The 26,757-nt window shown below is 42.7% G+C and overlaps 1 protein-coding gene across 14 annotated transcripts in view; it reads left to right on the forward strand.

The window, feature by feature from the left end:
• TBC1D1 (TBC1 domain family member 1) overlaps nt 1-26,757 on the forward strand; it is a 172,602-nt gene that overhangs the window by 130,426 nt on the left and 15,419 nt on the right. For 12 of the 14 annotated variants that reach the window (XM_061583202.1, XM_061583205.1, XM_061583207.1 and 9 more), the window contains 3 exons: nt 481-639; nt 6,683-6,927; nt 19,057-19,216. In XM_061583202.1, coding sequence (XP_061439186.1) covers nt 481-639; nt 6,683-6,927; nt 19,057-19,216 — 564 coding nt within the window. Of the gene's footprint in view, nt 1-480; nt 640-6,682; nt 6,928-16,465; nt 16,617-19,056; nt 19,217-26,757 lie in introns of those variants that run through there. The other 2 variants (XM_061583213.1, XM_061583215.1) reach the window with 2 other exon arrangements.

A 26,757-nucleotide genomic window follows, 5' to 3' on the forward strand; every position in this document is an offset into this window, starting at 1 on the left:
TTTGTGGACTGGGGTACTAATCCAGCAATGACATTAGAAGAGGGATCAAACAGAACATCTCCAAACCCATCCTACATCCATTAACAGAAAAGCATAATTAGATCAAAGCAGTATCTCTTCCATAACGCCTTTCTTTCCAAATCACCTTGGGATAATGGGGTAGTGGGAGATTAGTCTCCCTTTCAATTACAATATGGATTATTTATTGACTTCTGCAAGGTGTATTCAACCTACTCCATTCTTGGTGGATTAAGGAAAGAGAGATTGTCTACTTCAGGATCCCCATCCTGCCTGGAACTTTATTCTCCACCACCACTGCCCTTGGCAAATCTACCCCACGCTTTGGGAATTTAGGCTTTAGCAGATAATGTATGTGAGTTAACTTGCTAATTCCTGGATATGGTTGTTCAGACAGATGGCTAGTACAGTGATGAATATTATTATTTTCTTTTATTTTTGCTCCTATTGTCTTTTGAAAAGGAATTCCCAGGCATCACCGGGGTGAGATCTGGAAGTTTTTAGCAGAACAATACCAGCTTAAGCATCAGTTTGCACATAAACAGCAACCAAAGGATACACCTTACAAAGAACTCTTAAAGCAACTAACCTCTCAGCAGCATGCAATACTTATTGACTTAGGTAAGTCTACCAAAAACTTAGAATTTTGTGTTCTGCTGAAAAGTTGCACTGTTAAAGTCATTATTTTCTTTAAAAAATCTCACCCTTTTGCAGTCTATATGCATTGATGAACTACCTGAGTTGGGGTCAATGCTTGGGGTTCAAAGCATTTTTACATATTTTATTTGCATAACATGGAGTCTTCAACATCTTTATTCTCATATGTTTCTTTTTAAAAGGAAGATTAACAAGGGGAATGTGGGTCTAGTTCTCATGACTGCAGAAGAAAATCTTGAAAATATAGACAAATATATATTTTAGAAGATTCAGAAATGCACAATGGTTTGAGTGGGGTTTTATATTGGGGGGGTATTTCTTTCCACGAATCTCCTAGTTCCCAGAGAAGTACTTACTTATACAAACTTTTATAACTTAATATGTGTTAAGCAAATCCTAAAGCTGTAAATAAATATATTTTGTATCTGTTTGCTCCAATCAGGGCTGGATTAACCATTAGGCACAACAGGGACTGTACCCAGGACCTATGAAACTCCCAAGGGCCTATGAAAAAGTTTGGGGCCAACAAAAAAATTCAATTCATTTAAAGCAAATTCTTTTTTGATTTAGCAGTTTACTCCATCTTTATTCAACAAATAACATGCAGATATAATATGCCTTAAAAAGTAAAGGTGTCCCCGCACTTATAGTGCGAGTCGTTTCCGACTCTTAGGGTGACGTCTTGCGACATTTACTAGGCAGACTGTATGTATGAGGTGGGATTGCCAGTTCCTTCCCTGGCCTTTCTTTACCCCCCAGCATATGCCGGGTACTCATTTTACCGACCACGGATGGATGGAAGGCTGAGTGGACCTCGACCTCTTTTACCGGAGATTCGACTTCCTCTTTCTGTTGGAATCGAACTCTGGCCGTGAGCAGAGCTTCGGCTGCGTTACCGCCGCTTACCACTCTGCACCACGGAGGGTCTTATAATATGCCTTAAGTAAATGTAAATTGAACATTAACTTTGTAGCTCTTTTTGTTAGCAAAATCACACATTACATCTTCAAATTCCATATTTTGCAAAAGACCATTCTCATTGAGAGTAGTGCAAGTCATTTCTATGACATGGTTGTCCTAAGAGAGTTCTTTATACATTTTCAGGTTTGAAAAAGAGTGCTCCCCTTCACAACATTTTCCAAAAATGGCAAGGTACATTCTAAAAGCAACATTGACATTTGGAAACCTTGTCACCAGCTTGTCCATAATTTATGCAACTATCATTTTAGCCACAGATTAGTCCATCTTTTGGGTGAAGCTGAGAAGAACGTATAAAGTGACTACAACCCTCCCCCCCCAAACTGACTGATGCAGTTCCCTACACCTGAAATATGTCAACATGCTCATCACATATAGTTGAAGACATCTCCTTCCCGGATGTCTGTTTTTGATTGTGCTCTGTGAGAAACATCAAATTTAGCTAAACATTCAATGCAACCAAGTTAGGGCAGCCATGTATCTCATTGTGACTCATCATATTCATACACACATATTTACTACTTTTATTTCTCACTCTCTCAAAGCTGCTAGCAGATAGTTCCACAAAGTATGTTCTGTCTTCTAGCTTTCTTACAGAGGTGAAGAATCATGTCTCCTGTCTCACAGGATATGTTGGAAACTGCAACATCCTCATGTATAGATATATCATCTGTGATTATCTGTGATTATGGGACATATACAATGTAAATATCCACAGATCTGTCTTGGGGGCTTATGGTTATGAGAGTGCCTAGTGCCTTACAGAGAGTTTAATCTGGCCCTGGTTCCAGTGCTGTTTGAATGATAACAAAACTCAGATTAAGAGGAATCGTTCTGACCACTCAAGCAATAAGAAAGAATGTAATGTCAGAACCCTGCAAATTTGACTTGATTTGTAATTATTAACGAATCCAGATAAAATGACAGTATAATAAAACAACTTCTGAACACAATGTTAAAATGCACAGTGTCTCCTATACTTCCTGTGCCTCCTGCATTTCACAGTGCTTGGGATTTCCTCTCTGCAATACCTATGGCAGATCCTTTCCTTCATCCGGACCAGGATTCTAGAATGCTCTGGGCTAGCATAGGCTGGTCCACCCCAGGACTTACAGAGAATTCTAGAAGAAAGAACACTAGTTCTTAGTCCAGATTCTTCTTTGTAAGAGTCCCAGGCCTCTAGAATCTGGACACAATACTCTCCATTCCCCACAGAATATAGGGCAACAGCCAAAGATTAGCAAAAAAACCAACAACACATTGCTCTGAGTGCCCAAGGTTTTCACCACAAAAATCCGAAGATTCACAATGGTGGTTCTTAGGAAAAATGAATTAATAAACAAAATATACATGAGACTGAAAATATATGGCTCTTTATTCTCCAATACATCAAATTGTATCAGAAAATTGCTCTATCTAAATGTTAAAGCTTACATTCAGACACTTCTGTCCAGGACACGAACTGGAATCAGATTGTCATATGTAAGTTTTAGAACATTTGAAGTTAAGTTTATGTCAAACATATGTCAAAACTGTCAGTAAGCAGTGGTTAAAAGAAGGCTGTTTTTTTTTTACTGTGTGTGTTCTGATATGTATTAATATTTTCCTTACATGTTTTAGCTAGTTTATATACACACTGACTAGTTTGTATACACAGAAAGTGTAGCAGCTTTTTTAAAAAAGAATTGGATGGTAATATTTGGAGCTGACTAGTTAGATTCCTCCACTGGAATGTAGTATTGGACTGTGTCAGCTTTCTGCAAAAGCTGTATCTTTTAATTGAATCACATATTTTGCTTCTTTCTTAAGCCTTTTTTTCCTTTAAAAGAAAGCCTGTGCTTGAAAGGTATTGGGAACATTTCTCCTTGCATTACATAATCCTTGAAGAGTTGCTTACAAGCCTGTGCAAATTGCCTTTCACCACTGAGTCAATTCAGCCAGCTGCCACATGAGTTTTAAAATCCAACACAGCAAATTGCAGCCTTATTCGTTCCAATGAAAGGTGTCTTCCAGAAATGCCTTAGTCATGTCATTAGTTATCATTTAAACAGAAAAAAACATTAAGTATTCCCCTTGTTCATTCTTATTATGGCTTTACCATTTGGGATCTTCCCCCCTCCCCCATTCCAGTTAGCTCATGCTTTCAAAGTGACTCTGCCGAACAGGAGACATTGAATAAGACTGTTCAGCATGTGTTGGAACAACTACTTTGGGCAGGGAGGTAACTGCGGAGCAACTCAAGCTGCTCTTCCAGTTGGGAAGCAAAGCACACTACAGCTGCAGAAGCGCTTGGTTTCCTGCCAGCCTGGGCAGTGAGCAGCTGAAATCAGACAGTCTTCCTAGTACGCAATGTGTAAAGCTCTAATCTGTGTGCCAGAAGACCTAGCTTCAGGCTTTGTCTTTTTTGAAATAAGAGCCCTGATAGAATCTGGCAAGGCAGCACACCTCCCATAGATGCAGTGTTCCAGAAACTAAAGGGTAGGGTGAGTTTTAACAAGTGTAAAGCTACAAAAGACACTTTAGCTACACTGGAAGGCGGTGGGGGGAAGGGGAAAGCAGGAACAAACTCACCTTGAATGTGTTTTGGTTTTGAAGAGAAGAAAAACTGGTTGTTGTATCTCTCTCTCTCTGCTTCCAGAATGGTTAACATTCTCTTCCCCATCCTCTTGGAATATCTGTAGTTACATATATTTAGTGCGATACTTTATCATGATAGGAGTCTCTGAAGCTAAGTTGTTCATTAGACAGTTCTTGTTCTTTGTTCTTTTATTAATACAAGACAAGTTTTTCTGTTGTGGTTTTTAATTCACTTAGGGAAGTTAAATCACTGTTATTTGAAAATAATGCCTATTATTAATACACAGCAGCCCAGGAAAACATTGAGAAAAGGGTGAGGGAAAGGTTGGGTGTTTGTCTACACCATGAGAAAAAGCCACACACCTGCATTAGACAATGTCAGCTGTTCTAAATTGTCACTCGCTCATTCCCTGATTTCACACTTACATTTGTGAAATGAAGTTCATAACCTGATTCTGATAGGTATATTTGGAACTTGAGGCAATAGCCTGTAAATCTATTTCAAAGGCAAGAGAGCAATTTCAATACAGCCAAATGTATTGTTCTGTCAACATAACATTAGCGTATTTGTTTATAAAATAGAAATCTATCCTACCTTTCACAGTACTTACCCTCACAAAGTAGCTTACAGTCTCACGACTTATACAGTAACAAAATTGTGTCATTAATAAAATTATTAAAACAATAAAATTAAAACCATTAACATTAAAATTATAGCAGCAGATAGATATTTGTTAAATCAGAGCTCTTTCAATTTTTCCAAATGCAGATCAGAATAAGAAAGTCATTAAGGGTTTCCTTAAAACCAACCAAGTAATAATAATAATAAAATTTTATTTTTCAGTCGCCTATCTGTCCGGGTTAGGGACACTCTAGGCGACATACAACAGAATAAAACAGTACATATATACACTAGAAACAATCAAATTAAGCTAAAAACCATCCTTCAGTTCATATAGCGTAGAATTAATCTATCCCAATCTTGTATGCCTGCCTGAAAAGCCAGGTCTTTAGGCCATGGCGAAAGCTTGACAAGGAGGGAGCATGTCGGAGATCAAGAGGGGCCATACATAATTCCCTAGTGTAGATATTCTAAAGGTTTTTTCATACCAGACGATTGCTCATAAAAGCCACTTGTAGAGAACTTCTCAGTCAGACCTCTGACGTTGGATATGTGAGCTGCCATATTTTCATACTGAGAACCAAACTAGATGTGACAGGATTCACTCAATTGGCAATTGCTTTAAAAAAGTAAATTGTAGGCATGGGGTGGGTGGTGGTGGCCTGGATCAGGACCTTGGCATTGGAACTCAGGGACTTTAACCCTTTGCCTCCTCACTGCATTCCTGATCCAGATCAGGGGCCTCACACCTCCTTTTTGTATGGAGTAGGAGAGCTCACATTGCAAATAGCAGGTGCAGGGAGCCTAATCCTATGCCAGAGTCCTGATCTGGATCACCACCACCCACCCACCTGTTCCTGCAGTTTACTAATTGTATGAGTGGCATCTCATCTAGTTTGGTATTAAGACAAAGGCAGTAGTGTTTGCAAAACACAGCAGTCTGTGATGGAGACCAAATATTCTATCAGTCTGAGGGCAATCTCTTTCCCTCTTGCGAAATTCTAGCAAATCTGTTCCACAGACTTTGGTTTCCTGTGCTGCTCCTACTGAAAAATATGCAGGTCTGTCAGGACCACAGCAAAGGAGAGGGGAAAGGCAGGACTTTTCTACATGTTTCCACTCTAAGAAAAACCAAGAACTTTCTTTGCAACCGTGCCATGCATTTGTTGTTATATGCCTTCAAGTCGATTACGACTTATGGTGACCCTATGAATCAGCAACCTCCAATAGCATCTGTTATAAACCACCAGATGTTGTAAGTTCAGGTCCATGGCTTCCTTTATGGAATCAATCCATCTCTTGTTTGGTCTTCCTCTTTTTCTACTCACCTCTGTTTTTCCCAGCGTTATTGTCTTTTCTAGTGAATCATGTCTTCTCATTATATGCCATGCAAATATAAGTAGCCCAAATGTGCCCAGTCATATCTGTAGTTCATCTTTCTGTCTTGTTGCTGCTTGTGAGGCTCATAGGCCTGTCCTGGAAGTGGACAGAGCATCCCTTGCCAGACCTGTAGAGAAGGTTCTGTTAGGACTTTCAGCATAGAAACAAACTTCTGGCCATGAGTCCTCCCTACCATATGCCTCCTCTAGAACTTGCTCTTGCCAAGAGATCTCATTTTCTTATCTTGCTAAACAACCCTCATTACAGTTAAGACTATATTTAGTGTGCAAATACTGTATTGGATTTAAATCGCTAAATCTATAGTAGCAAAGGAATTAGCCCTCTTATTAGACAAGTCAGCTTAAAACCTATTTGCTTCACATGAAAACATGGCGTGTTTGCTTTATTAATGCTTGTGTTGCTAACCTCATTTTTGTTTCGTTTTCACAGGCCGCACCTTTCCAACACATCCATACTTCTCGGCCCAGCTTGGAGCTGGGCAGCTGTCCCTTTACAATATCTTGAAGGCTTATTCCCTCCTGGATCAGGAAGTTGGCTATTGCCAAGGCCTTAGCTTTGTAGCAGGTGTGCTGTTGCTTCATATGAGTGAGGAAGAGGCTTTCAAGATGCTCAGGTTCCTAATGTTCGACATGGGCCTTAGGAAGCAGTATCGACCTGACATGACAATTTTACAGGTTGGTGCTCCAGCTTGTGTTTAATCTTTATATTTTAAAAAATGAAGTGACATATGAAGTTTATATTACATTTCCACCATATGATAAAAAAGGCACAATAAGTGAAACATTTTGTGAATTTTTATTACCTGTATATAAAAATAGGTTGAAAGAGACGGTGCTGAATATGAACATTATCAGTTGTGTCGGCTGAAGCTGGGACATGATATTGCATTCTGTTAGTAGATCAATAGGCTGCCAGTGGCTGTTGCACAAAGGGATTTATGAGATCTTCCTCAGAGAAGGTTAAAAATTTCCTTTAGTAAAATTCTGAAGATCACTGGATCCCAGAATTTTAGCTAGCTTAAAAAGGGAGAAAAGGCTAGTTTTTGCTTTGGAAAACTGTGTAGAAGTTAATATAAAATAGCTTCAGTTTTCTTTTACTTTTTATCAGGTGGGTGAGTGCTATTTTCCACAGGAGGCCTGCCATCAAGCGGGTATCATAGCTCCACCTATCGTCCGAAGGCAAGAATGTTTTGAAGTCAAGACTAGGGGCATCAGGCCCCTCCCACTCTCCAGTTCATTCTTGCCTTCGTCCATGCAAGTTGTATAAGATAGCGTAGATAAGTTTTGTGTATCTGTGTGACAGGGTGTAGAGATTTGTGTGTGTATTCCTGGTCATTTCCTTCCCTCTGTTGTTTAATTTAGTGTGTGTGGGACTGATTGTTCTTTTTCTGTCTTTGTTTTTTATTGTCCTGGTGAATTTCTTTGGGGGGTTGCTCTTCGCCCTCGTTTCCTCAGTCCCTGCCTGAACGGCAACTTACTGGGAGACCGCGGCTGTGGCTCTCCCTCATGTGGCGGACGCAGCGTTAATCCAGGAGCTTGCGGCTGCAGCTTCCTGCTCTGTGCCTCTGCTGTCTCGTGTATTTTGTAGATTGCCGCCTACTTTCGCGGCGGCTCCCTTGGTCTTTCCTCCCCAGGAACCTGCGGCTGCGGCTCTTTTTACCTTTCCAGCGGCCCTTTATTTAGTTGGGCTGCTCCATCTCCCCCCCTCCCCGGCTCGTTCCGCGGCATTTTAAATCTCGCCGCAACTGCCTTCAGGAGCCTGCGGCTGTGGCTCCTTCCCATTTTGCAGCTTTTCTTTGCCTTCCCCCCCCCACTAGCTGCGACTGTCTCAACGACTGTAGGGATATCGCAGGCCGTTCTGCCTCCTCGGCAGTGATTTTCATGGCTGGCCCTTAAAGCTGCGATTGCGTTCTTCAGCCCTATGGCTGTAGAGCTTATTTTGACGCCGCTCTGCTGCAGCAGTGTTTTCGGTCAGCCCTGTTTCAGCTCACTGGTGTTTTTCAGTGACCGCCATTGCTTCTTCCTCGTCCCTACACTTTTCTGATTGGCTAATTTTCCCGCTCTTTTAGCGGGTGCCATTTTATTCGTTCCTCTTTTTCCTACCCTTTCTGTTTAACCCTTACAATAGTAAAGGATTCTTTTCAAGGCCTTTTTTTGTCAGTTTCTGTGTGTGTGCTGCAGAGTACAATAACAGAGGATTCTTTTCAAGGCCTTTTTTGTCAGTTTCTGTGTGTGCGCTGCAGAGTACAATAATAGAGGATTCTTTTCAAGGCCTTTTTTGTCAGTTTCTGTGGGTGCTGCAGAGTAGAACACAGGTCTCTCAACTCAAACTGCTGACTGAGGCTGACTACTGAAGCTGTTTGGAACTGTACATTCTGCCCCATCCGTGGCCGTGTACCAAGCCTGTTTGGAACTGTACATTCTGCCCCATCCGTGGCCGTGTACCAAGGCTGTTTGAATTTGTACATTCTGCCCCATCCGTGGCCGTGTACCAAGCCTGTTTGGAACTGTACATTCTGCCCCATCTGTGGCCGTGTACCAAGGCTATTTGAAATTGTACATTCTGCCCAATCCGTGGCCGTGTACTAAAGCTGTTTGGAACTGTATATTCTCCCCCATCCGCAGGCGTATACTTAGTCATCTGAGCCGGTACATTCTGCCCCATCCGTGGCCGAGTACTGAGCCTGTTGGGTCTGTACATTCTGCCCCATCCGTGGCCGTGTACTGAACCCCCTCAAAAATATATGATGGCGGAACAGCCAGTGACAACTCAGGCAACCAAGCCTAAACAATCTAAGGCAACCAAGCACAAGCACACCAAAGCGGTTGCCAAAACCAAGCATATATCCAGCCACAGCACAACCAAGTGGGCACGCTACGTCTCTGTCCTGGTTTCTGAGGAGGCGGGCCAGGAACCATTAAGAAATCTTTTTAATTCTCCAGCCGCATCCTCCGAGGAGGTCTTTGCAGGGTTTCCTGACCAGCCAGCAGCCAGCTATCCTCCTCCCATATTACCACCTAGGGCTCATTCATCTTCTCAGCCTGCTGAACCGCCCATATCTTTGCCTCTACAAGCGCAAACATCTCCCACACTGGGGCTGCAGCTGTCTCAGGAGTTCATATTGCAACTACAGGACATGCTGTCGTTCTTCTCTCAAACGCAGTCACAGTCACAGGTCACTGCCATGCCTCAGCGGAGTGTTTGCAGACAACCCGATGATATGGGCCACTATGTACGCAATGAGGCAGATCCATCATGTTCTCCAAACCCTTTTGACATTGCCAGGGGCAGGTTTGTCGATGACGTCTCTTGTAGGGAGGATCCACCATATGCTATGCAAGCTGAAGGTGACGACTGGAGTGATCAGTCGGAACAAGAGGAGGATACATCTTATCGTCTGTTTGATGCCTCCAATTATCAGCCCCTTGCTCGCAGAGTATTGAACACCCTTGGTCTTCAATCTACACATCCTGCAGCTGCCACTCCAGCTATTAAAAGGGCCAGGGTCCTGAAATCCCCCACACCAATGGAGCACTACCTTCCAGTGCCAGATCCTATTGCTAAACTGGCCAAGGACGAGTGGTCTCACCCATAACAAACATGCCGTTTTAACGCCCTTGCGGACAAGCTTTACTCTTTGGCTGCAGAATTTACAAGTAGACTGGCTGTCCCCGGCATAGACGAGCCAATTTCCAGTCTAGTCTCTAGATCCCTTTTGCCGAGGGAAGGGGACTCACATTTAAAGGACGCCACTGAGCGGAGGCTGGACTTTGCCTTATGCAAAAACCATGAGGCCACCTCTTTCTCCATGAGAGCCTCTGCATCAGCTTCCATTTTTTCCAGGGCAGCGATGATGTGGTTGGATGACCTCTTAGATGATCCTCATCCCAATCCTGTCTCTCTGAGGAGGGCACTGGTGAAATTACGCAAGACGGCGGCGTTTGTAGCTGATGCCACCTTGGACGCAAATCAGCTGGGAGCAAGAGCTATGACAGCTCAGGTAGTTGCTCGGCAGACCCTTTGGCTTCGTCACTGGCAAGCGGACTCTACAGCCAGGGTCAACTTATCAAGGGCACCTTATTTGAGCTCATTACTCTTTGGCGAGGAAGCCCTAAAGGCAGTACTTGTTGACCCCAAGGATGCTCGAAAGCCTGTTTTGGCCCCTGTCAGGAACGTTGATCGCAGGCCCTTCAGACGTTTCACCTCATACCGCACGACCCAGCCCTTTCAAGGAGTGCAGCCCGGGGGACAAGTCCGCGATTTCCGAACCAATGATTTCTGTTCCTCCAGGGGAGTCTGGAACAGACGTTTCCCAGGCAGAGGTTGTTGATGTTTGCAGATGTTTGCGTGATCAGCGCAGCTTACACTTGAGATTGAGACGGTCAAGAAACTCCAGAGGCAAGAGATAGTTTAAGCGTCCTTTACTTGGACATTAAGGTAAGCACGCTTACAAAGCAGTTTCACTTTCCTCCTAGCAAGAAACACTCAGTAACAGAACTCCACAGAAAGCTGCTTCTTCTCCTTGAGCAAAACCCCCACAGACATCAAACCCCCACAGAAGGCTGGCAAGGCTTCTCAAGCCTTTATCTCTGGTTGCCTTGGTAGCAGCAGGTGTTGGCCTTGAGGCCGTGCCCGGCGTCTGCCAAGAACCTTCAAGAAACTTAACTCATGCTAATGCTCATCCTTGCTCCAGGCTTTCAGGCTTGATGGAAAATAACCAGAGGTAGTATTGCCTATGGGTCAGCAGAGGTTAGTATCAGGAACGCAGAGGTACCTCAACGTCCTCATATCGGGGAGGGTCTCGCCAGCACAGACAGTACTGACGCGATACCGGTCGGGGGCAGACTGCTTCTGTTTGGAGACCATTGGCTGCATCTGAGTCAGGTCACCTGGATCAGAGATCTCTTTTGTTATGGCTATGCACTAGAGTTTTGGGCAACTCCTCCAGACAGATTTCATTCCTCTCCTTGTCCCAAGGCACCATCCAGGCACTGCATCATGCAGACAGCCATACATCACCTCTTGGACTCAGCGGCAATAGAGCCAGTCCCTACAACAGAGAGGGCGGAAGGGGTGTACTTCCTCTTATTTGCTGTGCCCAAACGAGATCTGTCATGGAGGGCGGTGTTGGACCTCAAGTTCATCAACCGTTTTGTAAAGTATCGCAGATTCAAAATGGAATCCACTGGACTTCCGGGAAGGGTGACTTAGCCTGTGCCTGCTTTTGAGACGGGCTCCTGCCTCAAAAGAAGCTTATTCAGATATATCAGTCAGATTTTTTCTTTTTTTGACTGATTAAACTTCTCCCGGGTAGGGAGAAACGAAGAGATTAACCTCAAAGCCTATTTTTGTTGGGACGACCAGATCTCATTAATTTATGGGACGAGGTCCAGCCGACGAAGGTGGGACGGATTTTTAACAACAAGCTCTATCTGGAAAAGCGAACGTTCATCTTATCTTTTAAGAGAGAACGCACTAACAGGCAAGCACCCTTCTTTCTATATTTTTCTTTTACTTGACTTAAATTGTTGCTGTTTAAAAGAGATTTGCCAGATTGATCGGTTTTTGACATCTCACTGGGGAGCCATAACTTCTCTCTGCTACTCACTAATTAATAGCTTATCTCTGTTTTTGTTGCAAAAAGCTGTCCTGGATTTGCATTCTAAAGATATACACAGAAGAGGGATTTCTATTCCAGATTTTTATTTTGAAGAATATTATATTGTCTGAGACTACTCTCTTTTTGGTCTATTTTATTTTGACGAATCTGTTTCCTGACGACCGCCATTAATTGTTTCGATCCTGGGAATTGCATTTTGTTTACTTAAGCATGGAGAGATAAGGCTGTCTGCTCTGTTTATACTGTGATGTCACCAAGTTTGGAGTATTAACCCAATTGTTGCTGAAATAAGAAGTGGTTTTCCTATATTTTTCTTTTAAAATGGCAATTAAGAAAGTGGCTGAGAAGCTGGAAATAACTATGTTTCAGAAAATAATGGATGAGATTGAGATAACGAAACAAAACCTGCGACAGGGTTGTAAGGAGCTGAAAATTGAATTGAGTAAAATGAAGCAGGAGATTAAAGATATAGGGGTCCCTGTGAGAGAGGTGACCCTGGAAGGGGTCCCTGTGAGAGAGGAGACCCCGGAGATTGGAACAAACGTGGAACAGGAAAAAGATTTGGAGTCTATGGACTTTAGAAACAAAATCTATTGTTTGGAGACACAGGAGATTAAAGACATAGGGGTCCTTGTGAGAGAGGAGACCCTGGAGACTGGAACAGGGGTCCCTGTGAGAGAGGAGACCCTGGAGACTGGAACAGGGGTCCCTGTGAGAGAGGAGATCCCGGAGATTGGAACAAACGTGGAACAGGAACAAGATTTGGAGTCTATGGACTTTAGAAATAAAATCTATTGTTTGGAACTCAATGTTATCTCTGAAGAAATTAATGAAGATTCTAGAGATAAAGTTATCAATGGCATGGATAATCTTCTGGACTGGAATGATGTGATGGAGCCCAATATAGAGAAAATCTATGGAATTAACTGCAGCCATGTGACAATGGAAAAACTTTCAAGAGATGACCCAGTGTATTTTGAAAAAAAGAACAGAGATATGATTTTACAGCAGTATTTCAGCAACCTATTCAGAATGGATGGCAAGAAAATATTTGGGATAGAGGTAATTCCCATCAGACTCTTACTATATGACTATGGCTTTGACAGCAAGATTATTATGGAATACTGATAATGGAAGATTGGATACTGAAATTACTGGACTTAACAAGACTACTGAAGATGGAAGATGGAAAATGGAACTAATAGGGATAATAGAACAATGGCTACTGAAATTACTGAACCTAACAGATTCTGATGTGATGGATTAATTGAAATGTTTATTTTGACTATGGTTATGACAATAAGATTATCATAATTAGTAATGAGATGGATTAATCGATATGCTTATCTGGAAAAAAAAATTGATAGATATATTTCTTAAAGAATTGAAACCTCTCTTTGACTTTTTGTGGAAAGAATAAAGTAATGTTTATGAGATTTGATGATTAAGTAAGATAACTACTGGAGGAAAGTGATTTTATAATATGACTTAAGAGACAGGATTGTTATATATTATAGACTTATAACTGATTTGATCTTTGACAAATGGGAAGTCAATATTTTACTCTTTATTTTTTATTTTTGTTTTTTTTTTTTCTTTTTTTCTTTTTGTTTAACTATTTTTGATTTTGTTTTTTGTCTTTGAATGTTTTATGATTTTGTCTTGTATGCTTTATGAAAATCTGAATAAAAATTATTGAAAAAAAAAAACAAAATGGAATCCACTCAATTACAGAAAGCCTTCACGAAGGAGACTTCCTGGCTTCTATCGACCTAAAGGAAGCGTATCTCCATGTGCCTATCTGCATAGCCCACAGAAAATTCCTTCGGTTTGCCTTCGGCCCCCAACATTTTCAATATCGAGCGATGCCGTTCGGTCTCTCGTCTGCCCCGAGAGTATTTACCAAGGTGCTACTCATCCTAGTGGCTTACCTCCGGCTTCAAGGGGTGCATATCTACTCCTACTTGGATGATCTTTTAATATGGGCGAGTTCCAAGGACTATCGCTATCTAAAGCTCACGCTCCATGTCTTGCAGACCTACAGCTGGCTAGTCAATTTCGACAAAAGCCATCTCCAACCACCCCAATGCCTACAACATCTAGGGGTGATGTTAGACACCCTGCAGGCGACGGTGTTCCTGTCTCCAGACCACATAACTGCTATCATAGACGTCGCACGGTCTCTGATGCGCCATGCAACCGCAGACGTCATGCTTCTAGCAAGGGCTCTCAGAATGTTGGTGTCCACCATCCATATTGTGCCATGGGCTCGAGCTCATACTCGCCAACTTCAGTGGGCTTTGTTACCGTTTCAGCAGGACATTGCCAGGTCCAATGATCGAACAATTCCCTTGAACCCCACACTGCGTTTTTCATTCCGCTGGTGGACGAGGGTCCAACATCTCAACCAGGGCACTCCGTTCAGAGAACCCCGCAGGACTGTTATCACCACAGATGCCAGTCTCCTCAGCTGGGGAGCCCAGTGCAACTCCCAGTTCGTTCAGGGGGTTTGGACCGAAGCAGAGCAGACTCAGAGCATCAGTTGGCTGGAACTAAAGGCTGTCCACTTAGCTCTGCTCCATTTTCAGTCTCTGTTTCCCTTGGACCATGTTCTCATTCGAACGGACAACACGTGTGTGAAATCTCATTTAAACAGGCAAGGGGGAACCAGGTCCCGTTCTCTGCAGAACCTAGCTTACCTCATATTCGACTGGGCAGAACAACATCTACAATCCTTGAAAGCAGAACATCTCAGAGGAATTTGGAATGTGACAGCAGACTGGCTCAGCAGACAACAGGTCTTTCCGGGAGAATGGAAACTTCATCCAACCATTTTCCATCTTCTCCAGCGTCAGTTCGGCATTTTTTCAGTCGATCTGTTTGCCTTCAGTTGCAATTGCCAGCTACCCACGTACTTTGCACGATACCTGGACACGACAGTGGAAGCGATGGATGCTCTGTCACTACCGTGGCCGGATGGCCTATTGTACGCCTTCCCTCCAATACCACTGTTAGCCAGAACCTTGAGGAAGGCGCGACGCAAGAGGGCCAAGCTGGTTCTGATAGCACCATATTGGCCCCGTCGACCGTGGTTCTCTGATCTCCTTGCCATGTCAGTGACGGATCCTTGGACGCTCCCAGTCAGGCCAGACATCTTATCCCAGGGCCCAATATGGCATCAGGACCCCAATTGGCTCAACCTAACAGCGTGGCTTTTGAACGGGGACATTTGAGGTCTGCTGGCCTGTCTGACACTGTTATTGACATTATCTTGGCCTCGAGACGACCATCTACCACTCGTATATATCAACATACTTGGGTGGCATTCTCCAGGTGGTGTCAGTCCCAGAATCTCGATCCTTCCCAGGCCACAATACAACAGGTGCTGCAATTCCTTTATAGGGGCCTCATGATGGGGCTTAAACCCAACACCTTACGTCGACATGCATCCACTCTGTCGTCCATTCTCTCAGTGTCCTCCACTGGTGCTCCTATTGCCTCGCACCCGTTCATCAAATGTTTTCTGAGGGGAACCGCTCTACGTTCACCAGCTGTATTCCACTGCTTTCCCTCATGGAGTTTGTCGAAGGTCCTGCAGACTTTACAATGCCCTCCATTCGAACCCTTTAGGACTGTGCCATTACGTCTATTGTCATTCAAGGTCCTGTTCCTGATCGCAATCACCTCTGCGAGACGAGTTTCGGAACTGGGTGCATTGTTGTCTGCCCGCCATCTCTGTGTTTTTCACAAGGACTCTGTGGTACTGAAGACTGATCCTTCCTTCCGTCCCAAGGTCAATTCAGTTTTCCATTGCAACCAGGACATTTTTCTTCCTTCCTTTTGTCCGAATCCTACCCATCCTCTAGAGAAGGCTTGACATTCGTTGGATGTTCGGAGGGCTCTCAAGACCTATCTGTCTCGGACCCAGGATATACGACGAACTGAGTCTTTGTTTGTATCCTTTCACCCACGTTCTATGGGGCATAAAGTAACTAATTCCACCTTATCCTGCTGGTTGCGCGCATGTATTACCTTAGCTTATGAGTCCCTTAAGCTTCCAGTTCCAGCTAGCATAACAGCTCATTCCACTAGATCAACTGCCACCTCGGCTGCTTTTGCTACCAACGCTCCTATTGCTGATATTTGCAGAGCTGCTGTTTGGTCTACCCCTCATTCGTTTATAAGGCATTACAAAATAGATCGTTATACCTCTGCCGATGCCTCTTTTGGCAGGCGGGTGTTGCAACAGGTACTTAATGACGATTAGTTTGTGGGTGGTCTTCCCCCGTTATGGGCTGCTTTAGTACATCCCGCTTGATGGCAGGCCTCCTGTGGAAAATGGACCATTGGTCTCACCTGAAGGGTGATTTTCAGAGGAGGACTGCCATCACGACCCTCCCAGTTGGAGGATACCTAGCTATTTTTCTGGGGGTTTTATACATTCCTGTCACCCTATTATATTTAGATTTACTAGTGAAGTCAAGACTGCTATTACTGTTATATCACTATGTTAGAGTCATATTATTATGAATATTGCTATTGTGTTATGTCCTTGCTGGTAGGCCTGTTGGCCTTTTTTCCTGCATTTTTAGATACCTCTCTTCGGACTCGCTGCGAATGAACTGGAGAGTGGGAGGGGCCTGACGCCCCTAGTCTTGACTTCAAAACATTCTTGCCTTCGGACGATAGGTGGAGCTATGATATCCGCTTGATGGCAGTCCTCCTGTGAAAATCACCCTTCAGGTGAGACCAATGGTCCAATTTGTGGATATGAATATTTTCGATTGTGATCCTAAGTATGCATTCCAAGAAGCAGCATCAACTGAATGCATCAGGACTTATGTCCAAAGAAATGCATTTAGCTGGAGAATCAATCAGTCCATGATGAATGGTATAACAGCAGTTCTTAAAGTATGCTGAACTGCAGACCAAAGAATCCCAAATTGAAACTAATCTCTCTATACATGTGGGATGAAAGGGAAGAATTGGCACTGAATTGTAGTGTCTTAACTAACAAACGTCAAGGTCAGTGTTTTTCAAAACTATGGGCTGGGACCCACTAGTAGGCTTTGGGTCACTTTTCAGGTGGGCCTCAGTACCACAACCTGCCCAGTGTTTCTCATTTGTTTGCCTCATCCCCCAAGCCATACCATAGCCATTTGATTCGACCAGTGCCAGCACCAACAACTTGTATGCTGAGTAAAGGTGGCTGGGAGACAGAGAAGTGCAGGGGGGTAGGAAGAAAGGGCCAGAGGTGCTGCAGGTAATTAGAAAGAGAGATAAAACGTTGATATTTGTTAGTAATAAATAAATGAATACACTGAGAATAGAAAGGAAGGGAATAAGAGAAGAAAGCTGTAGAAGGAAGAAGTAAAAGAATAATGAAGGAGGGATAAAAAAAACTTAATGGAGAGTCAGGGAGATATGGTACAATTTATTTATTTATTTAAAATATTTCTATCCCACCCTTCTACCCTGTAATAGGGCACTCAGGGCGGCTTACAGAAATAAAATCAAACACGTACATAATAAAATTGTAAACAATAAAATCACAAAACATTAAAATACATAAAATACAATTAAAATACTATACACACACGCACACATACACACACACATACATATATATAGGGAGTGGTACTAAAGGGGACTACAAGGGTAAAAGTTAACATAGAAGACATAAACAGTGTCGGGCTTTACCTTCACTCCCTCCCAAAGGCTCTCCGAAACAAGATTGTTTTCAGAAGTCTCTGGAAAACCAACAGGGAGGGAGCAGAGCGGACTTCTTGGGGTAGGGTATTCCAAAGCTTCAGGGCCACAGCTGAAAAAGCTCTTTCTCGCATGCCTGTCAGTCTAACATCTTGTATTCCAGGCACTCAGAGGAGACCAGAGGCAGATGATCTTAAATCCCAGGCAGGTACATATGGGCATAAACAGTCCCTCAGGTATATTGGTCCAAGGCCGTTTAAGGCTTTAAAGGTCAGAACCAGCACTTTGAATTGGGCCTGGAAACAAATTGGGAGCCAGTGGAGTTGATAAAGCACATGGGTGATATGCTCCCTGTGCTGTGCTCCAGTTAACATCCTGGCTGCTGCATTTTGAACCAACTTTAATTTCCAAACCGTTTTCAAAGGCAGCCCCACATAGAGTGCGTTACAGTAATCAATCCTCGATGTCACCAATGCATGTGTCACTGTGGCCAAGTCAACTGTCTCCAGGAATGGATGCAGCTGGTAGACCAGTTTGAGTTGGCCAGAAGCACTCCTGGCTACCGCAGACATCTGATATTCAAGCAGCAGGGCAGGATCCAGGAGGACTCCCAAACTGTGGACCTGCTCCTTCAAGGGGAGTGCAACCCCATCCAGAACAGGTTGAAACCCCGTCCCTGGTGCAGTTTTTCCCTAGACCAGCAGTACTTCTGTCTTGTCTGGATTAAGTTTCAGTTTGTTAACCCACATCCAGCTGTTCACAGCCTCCAGGCACTGGTTTAGGATGAGCACAAATTAGTGTGAAAGGAGAAGGAAAGAAGGAAATCACAGGAGATGGGTAAAAGTGTTTTCAGAGGCAAGTGACATATAAAAGAAAAAAAAACTTTTCCCCCTTAGAACCTCTGGATCTGCAAATTCTGCCTGAAATGGGGGTTTCACAATACCTCCAGAGCAAATGTCTGTACTTAGATCGAAGAAAGCTTAGCTGTGGAACCCATTGCCATACAGAAAATGCTGTGGCAAAGAGTTTAGCCATTTCCAGAGTTGGATTAGATATCAATAGAAAGTGATATCAGCAATTACGAACTGATTATGCCATACTGTGTCTTCGTCTTATGACTGGTTCTGCCCCTGCACCACAATTTTGTGATTGGTAGACCTCAGCCATTTTCATTTGTCTCAAGTGGGCCCCAGAGGATAGAAAGTTTGAGAACCCCTGATCAAAGTGATAGGCATGTTCAAACCTAACAGCTACCAGATACCTGACACTTCCCTTTCTGCTTCCCTCTATGTGGATCAGTACAGCTGCATTGGAATGCAAGACACAGATTTAATTCAGCAGGGCTTTGTCATCTTTCTCTTTTCGTTGTGGTCTTGCTGACTACTGGCAAGTACATCATGGACCAGCAATAGCTTACAAATCATAGCATTTCTGTTTCATCTACATTTACCTTTATTTTTATTTGCCTATGCAGATCCAAATGTATCAACTTTCTCGACTTCTTCATGATTACCATAGAGATCTCTACAATCACTTTGAAGCACATGAAATTGGACCTAGTCTGTATGCTGCCCCCTGGTTTCTTACCATGTTTGCCTCTCAGTTTCCATTGGGGTTTGTGGCTAGAGTATTTGGTAAGTCACAATAATTGTTAAGGATAACTAGGAACCATATTTGAGATCTGCTTGTCAGTTGCCATTAAATATATCATTTGTTTGATTCTTATTTTTAATTCAAGAACTTTTTGCTACATGAGACATTCAGCTGAAAGAAGGATACAAGTTACTATCATGACAGTACAGTAGTATCTCAGTTAATATAAGGATGGGAGAGAATATCCACTAAATCGGACTTAGTACTGGATTTTCACTGAATCTGACAATCCGCTGTCTTTTCAGACCGACACTGATTTCTTGTGGCGGGTTGCAACTGTAATCAGCACAACTTTTTCTCCCTGAATTCCCCCCCAATTTTACGTAATTATCTTTGTAATTACAATCGCTATTATCCATTAATTTCCATGGATTTACATAAGCACTTATGTTAAAATTATGTAATTTTTTTCACCACAAAAAAAGAAAACCAGCGGATCGAATCAGCAAGTGCAAAAGCAAGCAGGAACAAAAAAAAGGTGGATCAGGATTGAACGATGGACTATCGGAATACAAACTGATCAGAACTAGGCAGTGAACCCTATCCCTAAATTAACAAAGTAGATGCTTTCCTGGACATTACTACTTTAACATTAACTTTGGTACCAGAGGTAGGAGTAACATGGAAAGAACAGGGATAAGTTCCTACACCCGCTCATGGATGGTGGGGTCAGCTTCAGTAGTGCTTTAAAGGGTGTCTGCCCGGCACCTATCCCCTCCCCTCCCCTGAATAGTATTGGATCTCTCCCCAGCCCTGGGAAAAAGCAAGAGATCTCTTTAATGCTAAACAAACACACAGGCATGTCAGTTTCACCTTAGCAAAGCAGCACAGACTTACCAGTTTATTGATGGCAAAATAAAGACACAGGCTGGTCAGTTTCACCTTAAAGGCACAGGCTTGAAAGTTTTGTCAATAACAGCAAAACTAGTCAATTTCACCTTTAAAAAAGCCTTCCTTAAAAAGAGCTTTGTTCCTGAAGGATTGGTTAACTGAGGTATTATTGGAGTCACATTTTCTGACACATAGACGATTGGTTAAAATTGAATAGAATCATTTAAAAAAGTGACATTTCCTACATCAGTCCCCTGATGTAGATTCAAGAAAAGCATTGTGGATTTTGTTTAGGCTGTCTGTAATTTTGGGACAGTATTCCGTTTTGACAGAACTGCATATTTAGGTTCCATGGCTGGCAAAAATTTGGTGGAGGCCTTAATCTCTCTCTGAATCTATTGAGTTCATCATGCCTTAGTATCATCATCGTATTATTGTATTTGACTAAAAGCCATTACAAACAAAGTAAGAAAATATGTATACAATAACAAAGTACAGACAAATTCAATTTAACAAATCCCCTGTACAATCCACTGCAATCGTACTCAAAGTAATTGCACGAATATGTTTTGCTGCCTTAGCAAACAAAGGTGTTTTGTATGTAACATATGGATCACAATCTCACAGTAACCATCACACTTTCACAAAGGTAGTCTCATCCCATAAACATACCTTAGTATGGAATCATTGACACTCCATGTATTAACATATTGAAATTATAATACAACATTCCTCTTCACAGTCATGCAAAATAAAATATGAGATTTGCATTACTTATCAATGTCTTGCTTGAATGCACATAAACTAAAACATGTGTTATCTGTATACACCCCGCCCTCTATGTTTCCAGATGTAGAGTGGTTGTTTTTAATTATCATGCATTGTTCTGTTTTATTTGCTTCTTGCAAAGTAACACATACAACTTTCTTAAAAAGCAAATACATTTGAAAGGAATTGTGCACATGTCATGAAATATAGGGAAATAAAAAGCAAAGTTTTGCTTGCTACAGTAAAAGCAATGATTTGTAACAATTCTTAAACAGTTGCTCATATAATTTTGTATAAGGAGAACATGCTTTCTCCTCGTAATGATGAACTCCAGAAGTGGATAACCATATTTTTATGGCACTTTAAAGATAAATTAGTGCTGGCTGTAGACTGTAACAGCCTTCCCACAGAAATTTGCTAGTTAAGTTACCACAGTTTTGTTGTTGCCATTGAATGATAGGGGGAAAGGTGCTGTTTGAGCTAATGCCCCAAGCCAATTAGTGTAGCATTGTCTTCCAGCTATGATGTTTTGTTTTGTTTTGTTGCATCATCAGAGTCTAACAAGTACTTAAAGTACTTAATGCTGCTGCTGATACACTGCATCTGAGTATCCTGAAAACACATGGTCATCTTCTAATAATAACTTAATATTTGCATAATGCTTTTATATAGATCTTTTGGCTGTTATTGTTCCAATTTTTATTTACTGTATTTATATTGTGCCTTCGAGTTCCAAAGTGGCTCCCAGTGCTCATAGAAACAGGCATTTATTTATTTATTCTTATGGGGGAGATATCATAAAAGCACCAGAAACAGTAAAACAGGAGCAACAGCAGCCATTGTGAAAGTAAGATTATCTGATTCATTTGGGATTTCTTGGTGGAAATGGGGATGGAGAGCTGAAGGTGGAACAAGGTTGCAGTTGGATGGCTGAGGCTGAAATAATAGTAGCCTAAGGCTAAGTCAAGATTTGAACCAGGGCCTTGCTGGTCAACAGCTCACTTTCTTAGCTGCTATGTTACAGTAGCTCTTTGGGAAACCTAAATTCCATATAATGGAATTATAAGTTACAAATTGGCCGTGTGGGCTAGAGAACTGTACTGGGTGCTAAAACTGCCTGTTTTTCCCCTCTGTCTCTGAATTTTCAACACCCCTGTATAGATATGAGGGTCCTATATAAAAAATATCTTATTTAGCATAAAAACATAAGAAAAGTTTACTGTATCAGGCCAGTGGCCCATCTAGTCCAGCATCCTGTTCTCACAGTGGCCAACCCGGTGCCCATGGGAAGCCCACAAACAGGACCTGAGTGCAAGAGCACTCTCCCCTCCTGCGGCTACCGGCATATTGCATCTGACTATGGTGACAGAGCACAGCATCATGGCTAGTAGCCATTTATAGCCTTGTCCTCCATGAATTTGTCTAATCTTCTTTTAAAGCCATCCAAGTTTGTGGCCATCATTGCCTCTTGTGTGTGGCAATTCCATCGTTTAACTATGGGCTGTGTGAAGAAGTACTTCCTTTTGTCTGTCCTGAATCTTCCAATATTCAGCTTCGTTGAATGTCCATGAGTTCTAGTGTTATGAGAGAGAGAGAAAAAATTCTTTATCCACTTTTTCCATGCTATGCATAATTTTATACACTTCTATCATGTCACCTCTGATTCACCTTTTCTCTAAACTGAAAAGCCCAAAATGCTGCAATCTTTCCTCATAGGTGAGTTGCTCCATCCCCTTGATAATTCTGGTTGCGCTTTTCTGAACCTTTTCCAACTCTACAATATTCTTTTTGAGGTGAGGCGACCAGTAAGTAATAGAAAAACAATGTTTACTCTGTTCCAAAATTGTATTTTTGAATCTTGCTGACATTTATTTGGATGTCTACATTACGTACTTACTGGCTCACCCATTTCCAGCAAATCTTTGGCCTGGATGAGTTCGTAAAACAATTGGCCTTTTGTTTAAATTCTCTGTGGCCCTGGTGGCCAACTAAATAATTTTTGTCGCCAGTACATGCTCCAGGGAGCAGGGTCTTGTCCCTGGCCTCATGTTAATATCTTTGAAATGCAACGCAAGGTCAAGGACAAACACAGGCTTCTCTGCAATTCTTCAGCTTGGAACTGTGAGGGCTGTTAGAGGCGAGTGGGCTTTGTGTGCCTTTGCCAGGCACTTAGACCTCCAACCATGTGACCAGCAAACCTCTATGCCTACATAGGCCTTCTGCTGATAGGCAGTGAGGGGCAGTAAAGGTATGTGGGCTTTCACAAACCCTGCATCTGTTAGGTGGTTGGAATGCCAGTTGCCCGGCAGGCTGTTGTCCCTACCCTCCTCAGAGCCAGGGAGGGCTGGTGGTGGAAGCATGCAGGATTTCTCTGCTTCTTCAAGAACTCCAAGCCTCTGGCAGGCACAGAGGCAAGCTAGCATGCCTGCACAAACCCTCTATAGCTCAGAGGAAGAAGTTTGTTTTGGCTAAAACAAGTAACAGGGCTCCAGCTATCTTCAGGGCTGGGGAATCATCCCTCCCCTTCTGTACCTCCAGCATTGAGAAGAAGTCTGGGGTTCGTCTCCCTTGCCTGAACCTGGCTGACCTTTCACTATGACAAGATGTGTGAGCAGGCTTGTCCTATACTGCTGTTTTATACAGGAGCAAGACAGTTAGTATATCTTGTACACTAAAATAGCATAGGCCACCCTGAGCTGATCTCCATTTTCCCCCACAATGTCTTGCATAATCGCTGCTCTTGGCTTAAACTGAACATTAGTTTTGCTTGGCTATGCTTTCAGCATTATTTGCCCTAATTCTAACAGGCTGTTTCTCAGCATTTTCATATAGTCTTCCCTATCAAATTTGGATGCCTTGCTGGAAATTAACTTTGCCCATCTATAATAAGTGGAAAGCATAAGCAACACAGATATTTACAGATGGCAAGTGATTGTAAGGTCAGACTGGAACGAACAGTTGTCGGTAGACAGTACATATTGTGTACTTGGTATATGGTGGAAAGCAATGTGAGAGGAATGTGCATTTCCTCCATTATTTATTTCAAATCACACCTACCTTTTCTAGAGGATACCCAGAACTGCTCTGTGATCCTATTGTATTCATTTTAGAACAAATGATGCAGAACTAATCCATGACTTTATCCAGATGTTTTGAAGATGCTTTAAGCTATTTCTGTTTCTGTTGTTCTAGCACTTCTTGTTTGCTACACTTGGCCCTTTAGTAGGAAGGGTGGGATAAAAATTTAATAAATGTGCCACATATTGTTAGAAGACTTCAAACCAGAGAATTGGGATATATCTGCCAGTACCAGAAAATTCTTGATACACAGGGATACTTAAATTTCTGATGAGCATTTGGTGAATTACCAGCTCCTTAAAGGCCTAAGGTAGACCTGCACAATTATGACCCACTAAGCTGAACTCAGACCACAAGCTATCTATGGTGGCCCACCAGAGACTCAATGAACAAAATGCTGCCTGTCTGGGACAGAGTTTGTCAAGCACCTGGAAGGCTAGAATACATGACAAGCAGGCTGTGCTTGACCTGATAGGTCACATGTTGTACTGGCTTAACCTACCTCATTTCTTTTGGATGTTCCATCCATCCGGTTCATCCTTAGACTACATAGCATTTACAAAAAGAAAGCTGTTGAGAAAGTTTTGTATCTAACAGTTCATATTATTCTAGATGACAGACAAGAATATACTTATTTATACAAAACACTAATCATAAGATGTTTCTCAAAAATGGCATATTTATTTTGCATATTTTGCTTGTATTACCGAAACCTGGCTAAATGACCAAGGCGGAGTAGGTTTCTCCCAGCTCTGCCCACCAGGTTTTGTGGCACTCCAGCAGCCTAGATCCAGGAGACGGGGAGGTGGGTCACAATTGTCTGCAAGGAATCTATCTCCCCTGTCAGGTACCCTGTCCCTAACACCTCCAGCTTTGAGTATGTGTGCCTGGCATTGGGTCAGGGAGACAGAGTGGGGATTCTGTTGATGTACCGTCCACCCCGCTGCCCAACAGTCTCCCTCCCTGAACTGGTGGAGCTGGTCTCGGCTTTGGTGTTGCAGTTCCCCAGGTTGATGGTCCTGGGTGACTTCAACATACATGCTGAGGTTAGATTCACAGGTCCAGCTCAGGACTTCATGGCTTCCATAACAACCATGGGGCTGTCTGTAATATCATCTGGACCAACGCATGTGGCAGGACACACACTTGATCTTGTGTTCTATTTGGGACTGGAAGAAGGCGATCTGAGGGTGGAGGGGTTCTTAGTGACTCCATTGTCATGGACAGATCACCACCTGATAAGGTTTAGACTTTGTGCCCCCGGTAACCTTCGCAGAGGTGAAGGGCTCATTAAGATGGTCTGCCCCCAGAGACTCATGGATCCAGAAGGCTTCCTGAATGCTCTGGGGGATATTCCCAGCATGGCTGGCGATACTGCCGAAGCCCTGGTCAATGTCTGGAATACGGAGGTGACCTGGGCGGTGGACATTATTGCTCCAAAGCGCCCTCTCCCACCAGGGAAGGCCCATAATACACCTTGGTTTATCATACCTTGGGCCTAATGAAACGGCAGGGATGACAGCTAGAGCAATGATGGAGAAAAACTCCATCCGCTTCTGATCGAACAGGCTAGAGACCATTTTCGAGCCTACCATGTGGCAGTCGTGGCAGTGAAGAAAGGGGACTTCTCTGCCACCATTGCGTCTGTTCAGTGTCGTCCAGCAATGCTTCTCTGGGTGGTCAAGGGTCTTTTGGGCTCTTGCCCTACATTAGATTCTGAGCCCTCAGTCGCTCGCTGTGACATGTTTGAAAGGCACTTTGCAGATAAAATTGCTTGCATTCGGACTGACTTGGACTCCTCATTAACTACAGTTGTGCCAGATGTCCCTGAAGCTTCCTCTTGTCATTTTTCTATGGATACACTTTCTTTGGACACAGCGTTTGAACCAGGCAATCACAGCAAATAATATCACTTCCCATGATATTAAAAGGAACTGCTATGTACCATATATGTGATGACCTGGGTTATACATTACATTTGTCCCATTTGGATACGTATCCAGAGGCAGATGGAATTGCTGATGTAGAGAGACAGAGAAATGTACATGTGTGAACCTGGCATTTATAAATCTCTCCAATGTTTTTAATGGTGATTTTTCTCAAATTTAAAGCAGTGTTTCTTTTATGCTTATAAAATATTTTCTCTTATTTTGATAATATAGTATTGGTGTCAGAGAGCATCATTCTGTAATACTTTTAAACATATTTTTAATGAAGATGGCCAGGTACTATTTTCGATATTGCATTTCAAATCCAAAAGCCTTCTATGTGCAAACAAGGAATTAAACATAGTAAAGTAATAAGAATAACCTTGCTGCATCAGGCGAAAGACCTGTGCAGTGCAACATTCTGTTCTTGTTCTTCAAAGTCATTCTTATTTTATTAAAAGCACAGCCTTAGAAGGCGATGAATGCAACTGCTTCCCTTCTGATAAAGGACACTATTCTCTCATATTCTCATTCTTACTGAATAGCAGCTACCATTTTTTCTCTCTTGATAACTGCCTTTTATTTACAATGGAAATCACACTTCCAAATATTAGACCCACATAAGGTGTGGAGTTTGGATTGCCTATTATTTTTTATACTAAGCATGCACTAGTGCACCCTTTCCCAATTAGTGGGCCACCAGATGTTGTTGGACCACAATTCTCATCTTTCCTGCCCATTGGCAATGCTGGCTGAGGCTGATGGGAGTTGTGGTCCAGCAACATCTGGTGGCCCACTAGTTGGGAAAGGCTGCACTAGGGTATTTGATTTACATTACTGGACTACCCAAACCCCATCCACCATCACCAACTTAAAACCTATGCCTGCAAGGCCATTTTTTACCTTTTTACCAACAA

Source organism: Rhineura floridana, chromosome 9 (assembly GCF_030035675.1).
Source record: "Rhineura floridana isolate rRhiFlo1 chromosome 9, rRhiFlo1.hap2, whole genome shotgun sequence".
NCBI classification, from domain to species: Eukaryota; Metazoa; Chordata; class Lepidosauria; order Squamata; family Rhineuridae; genus Rhineura; species Rhineura floridana.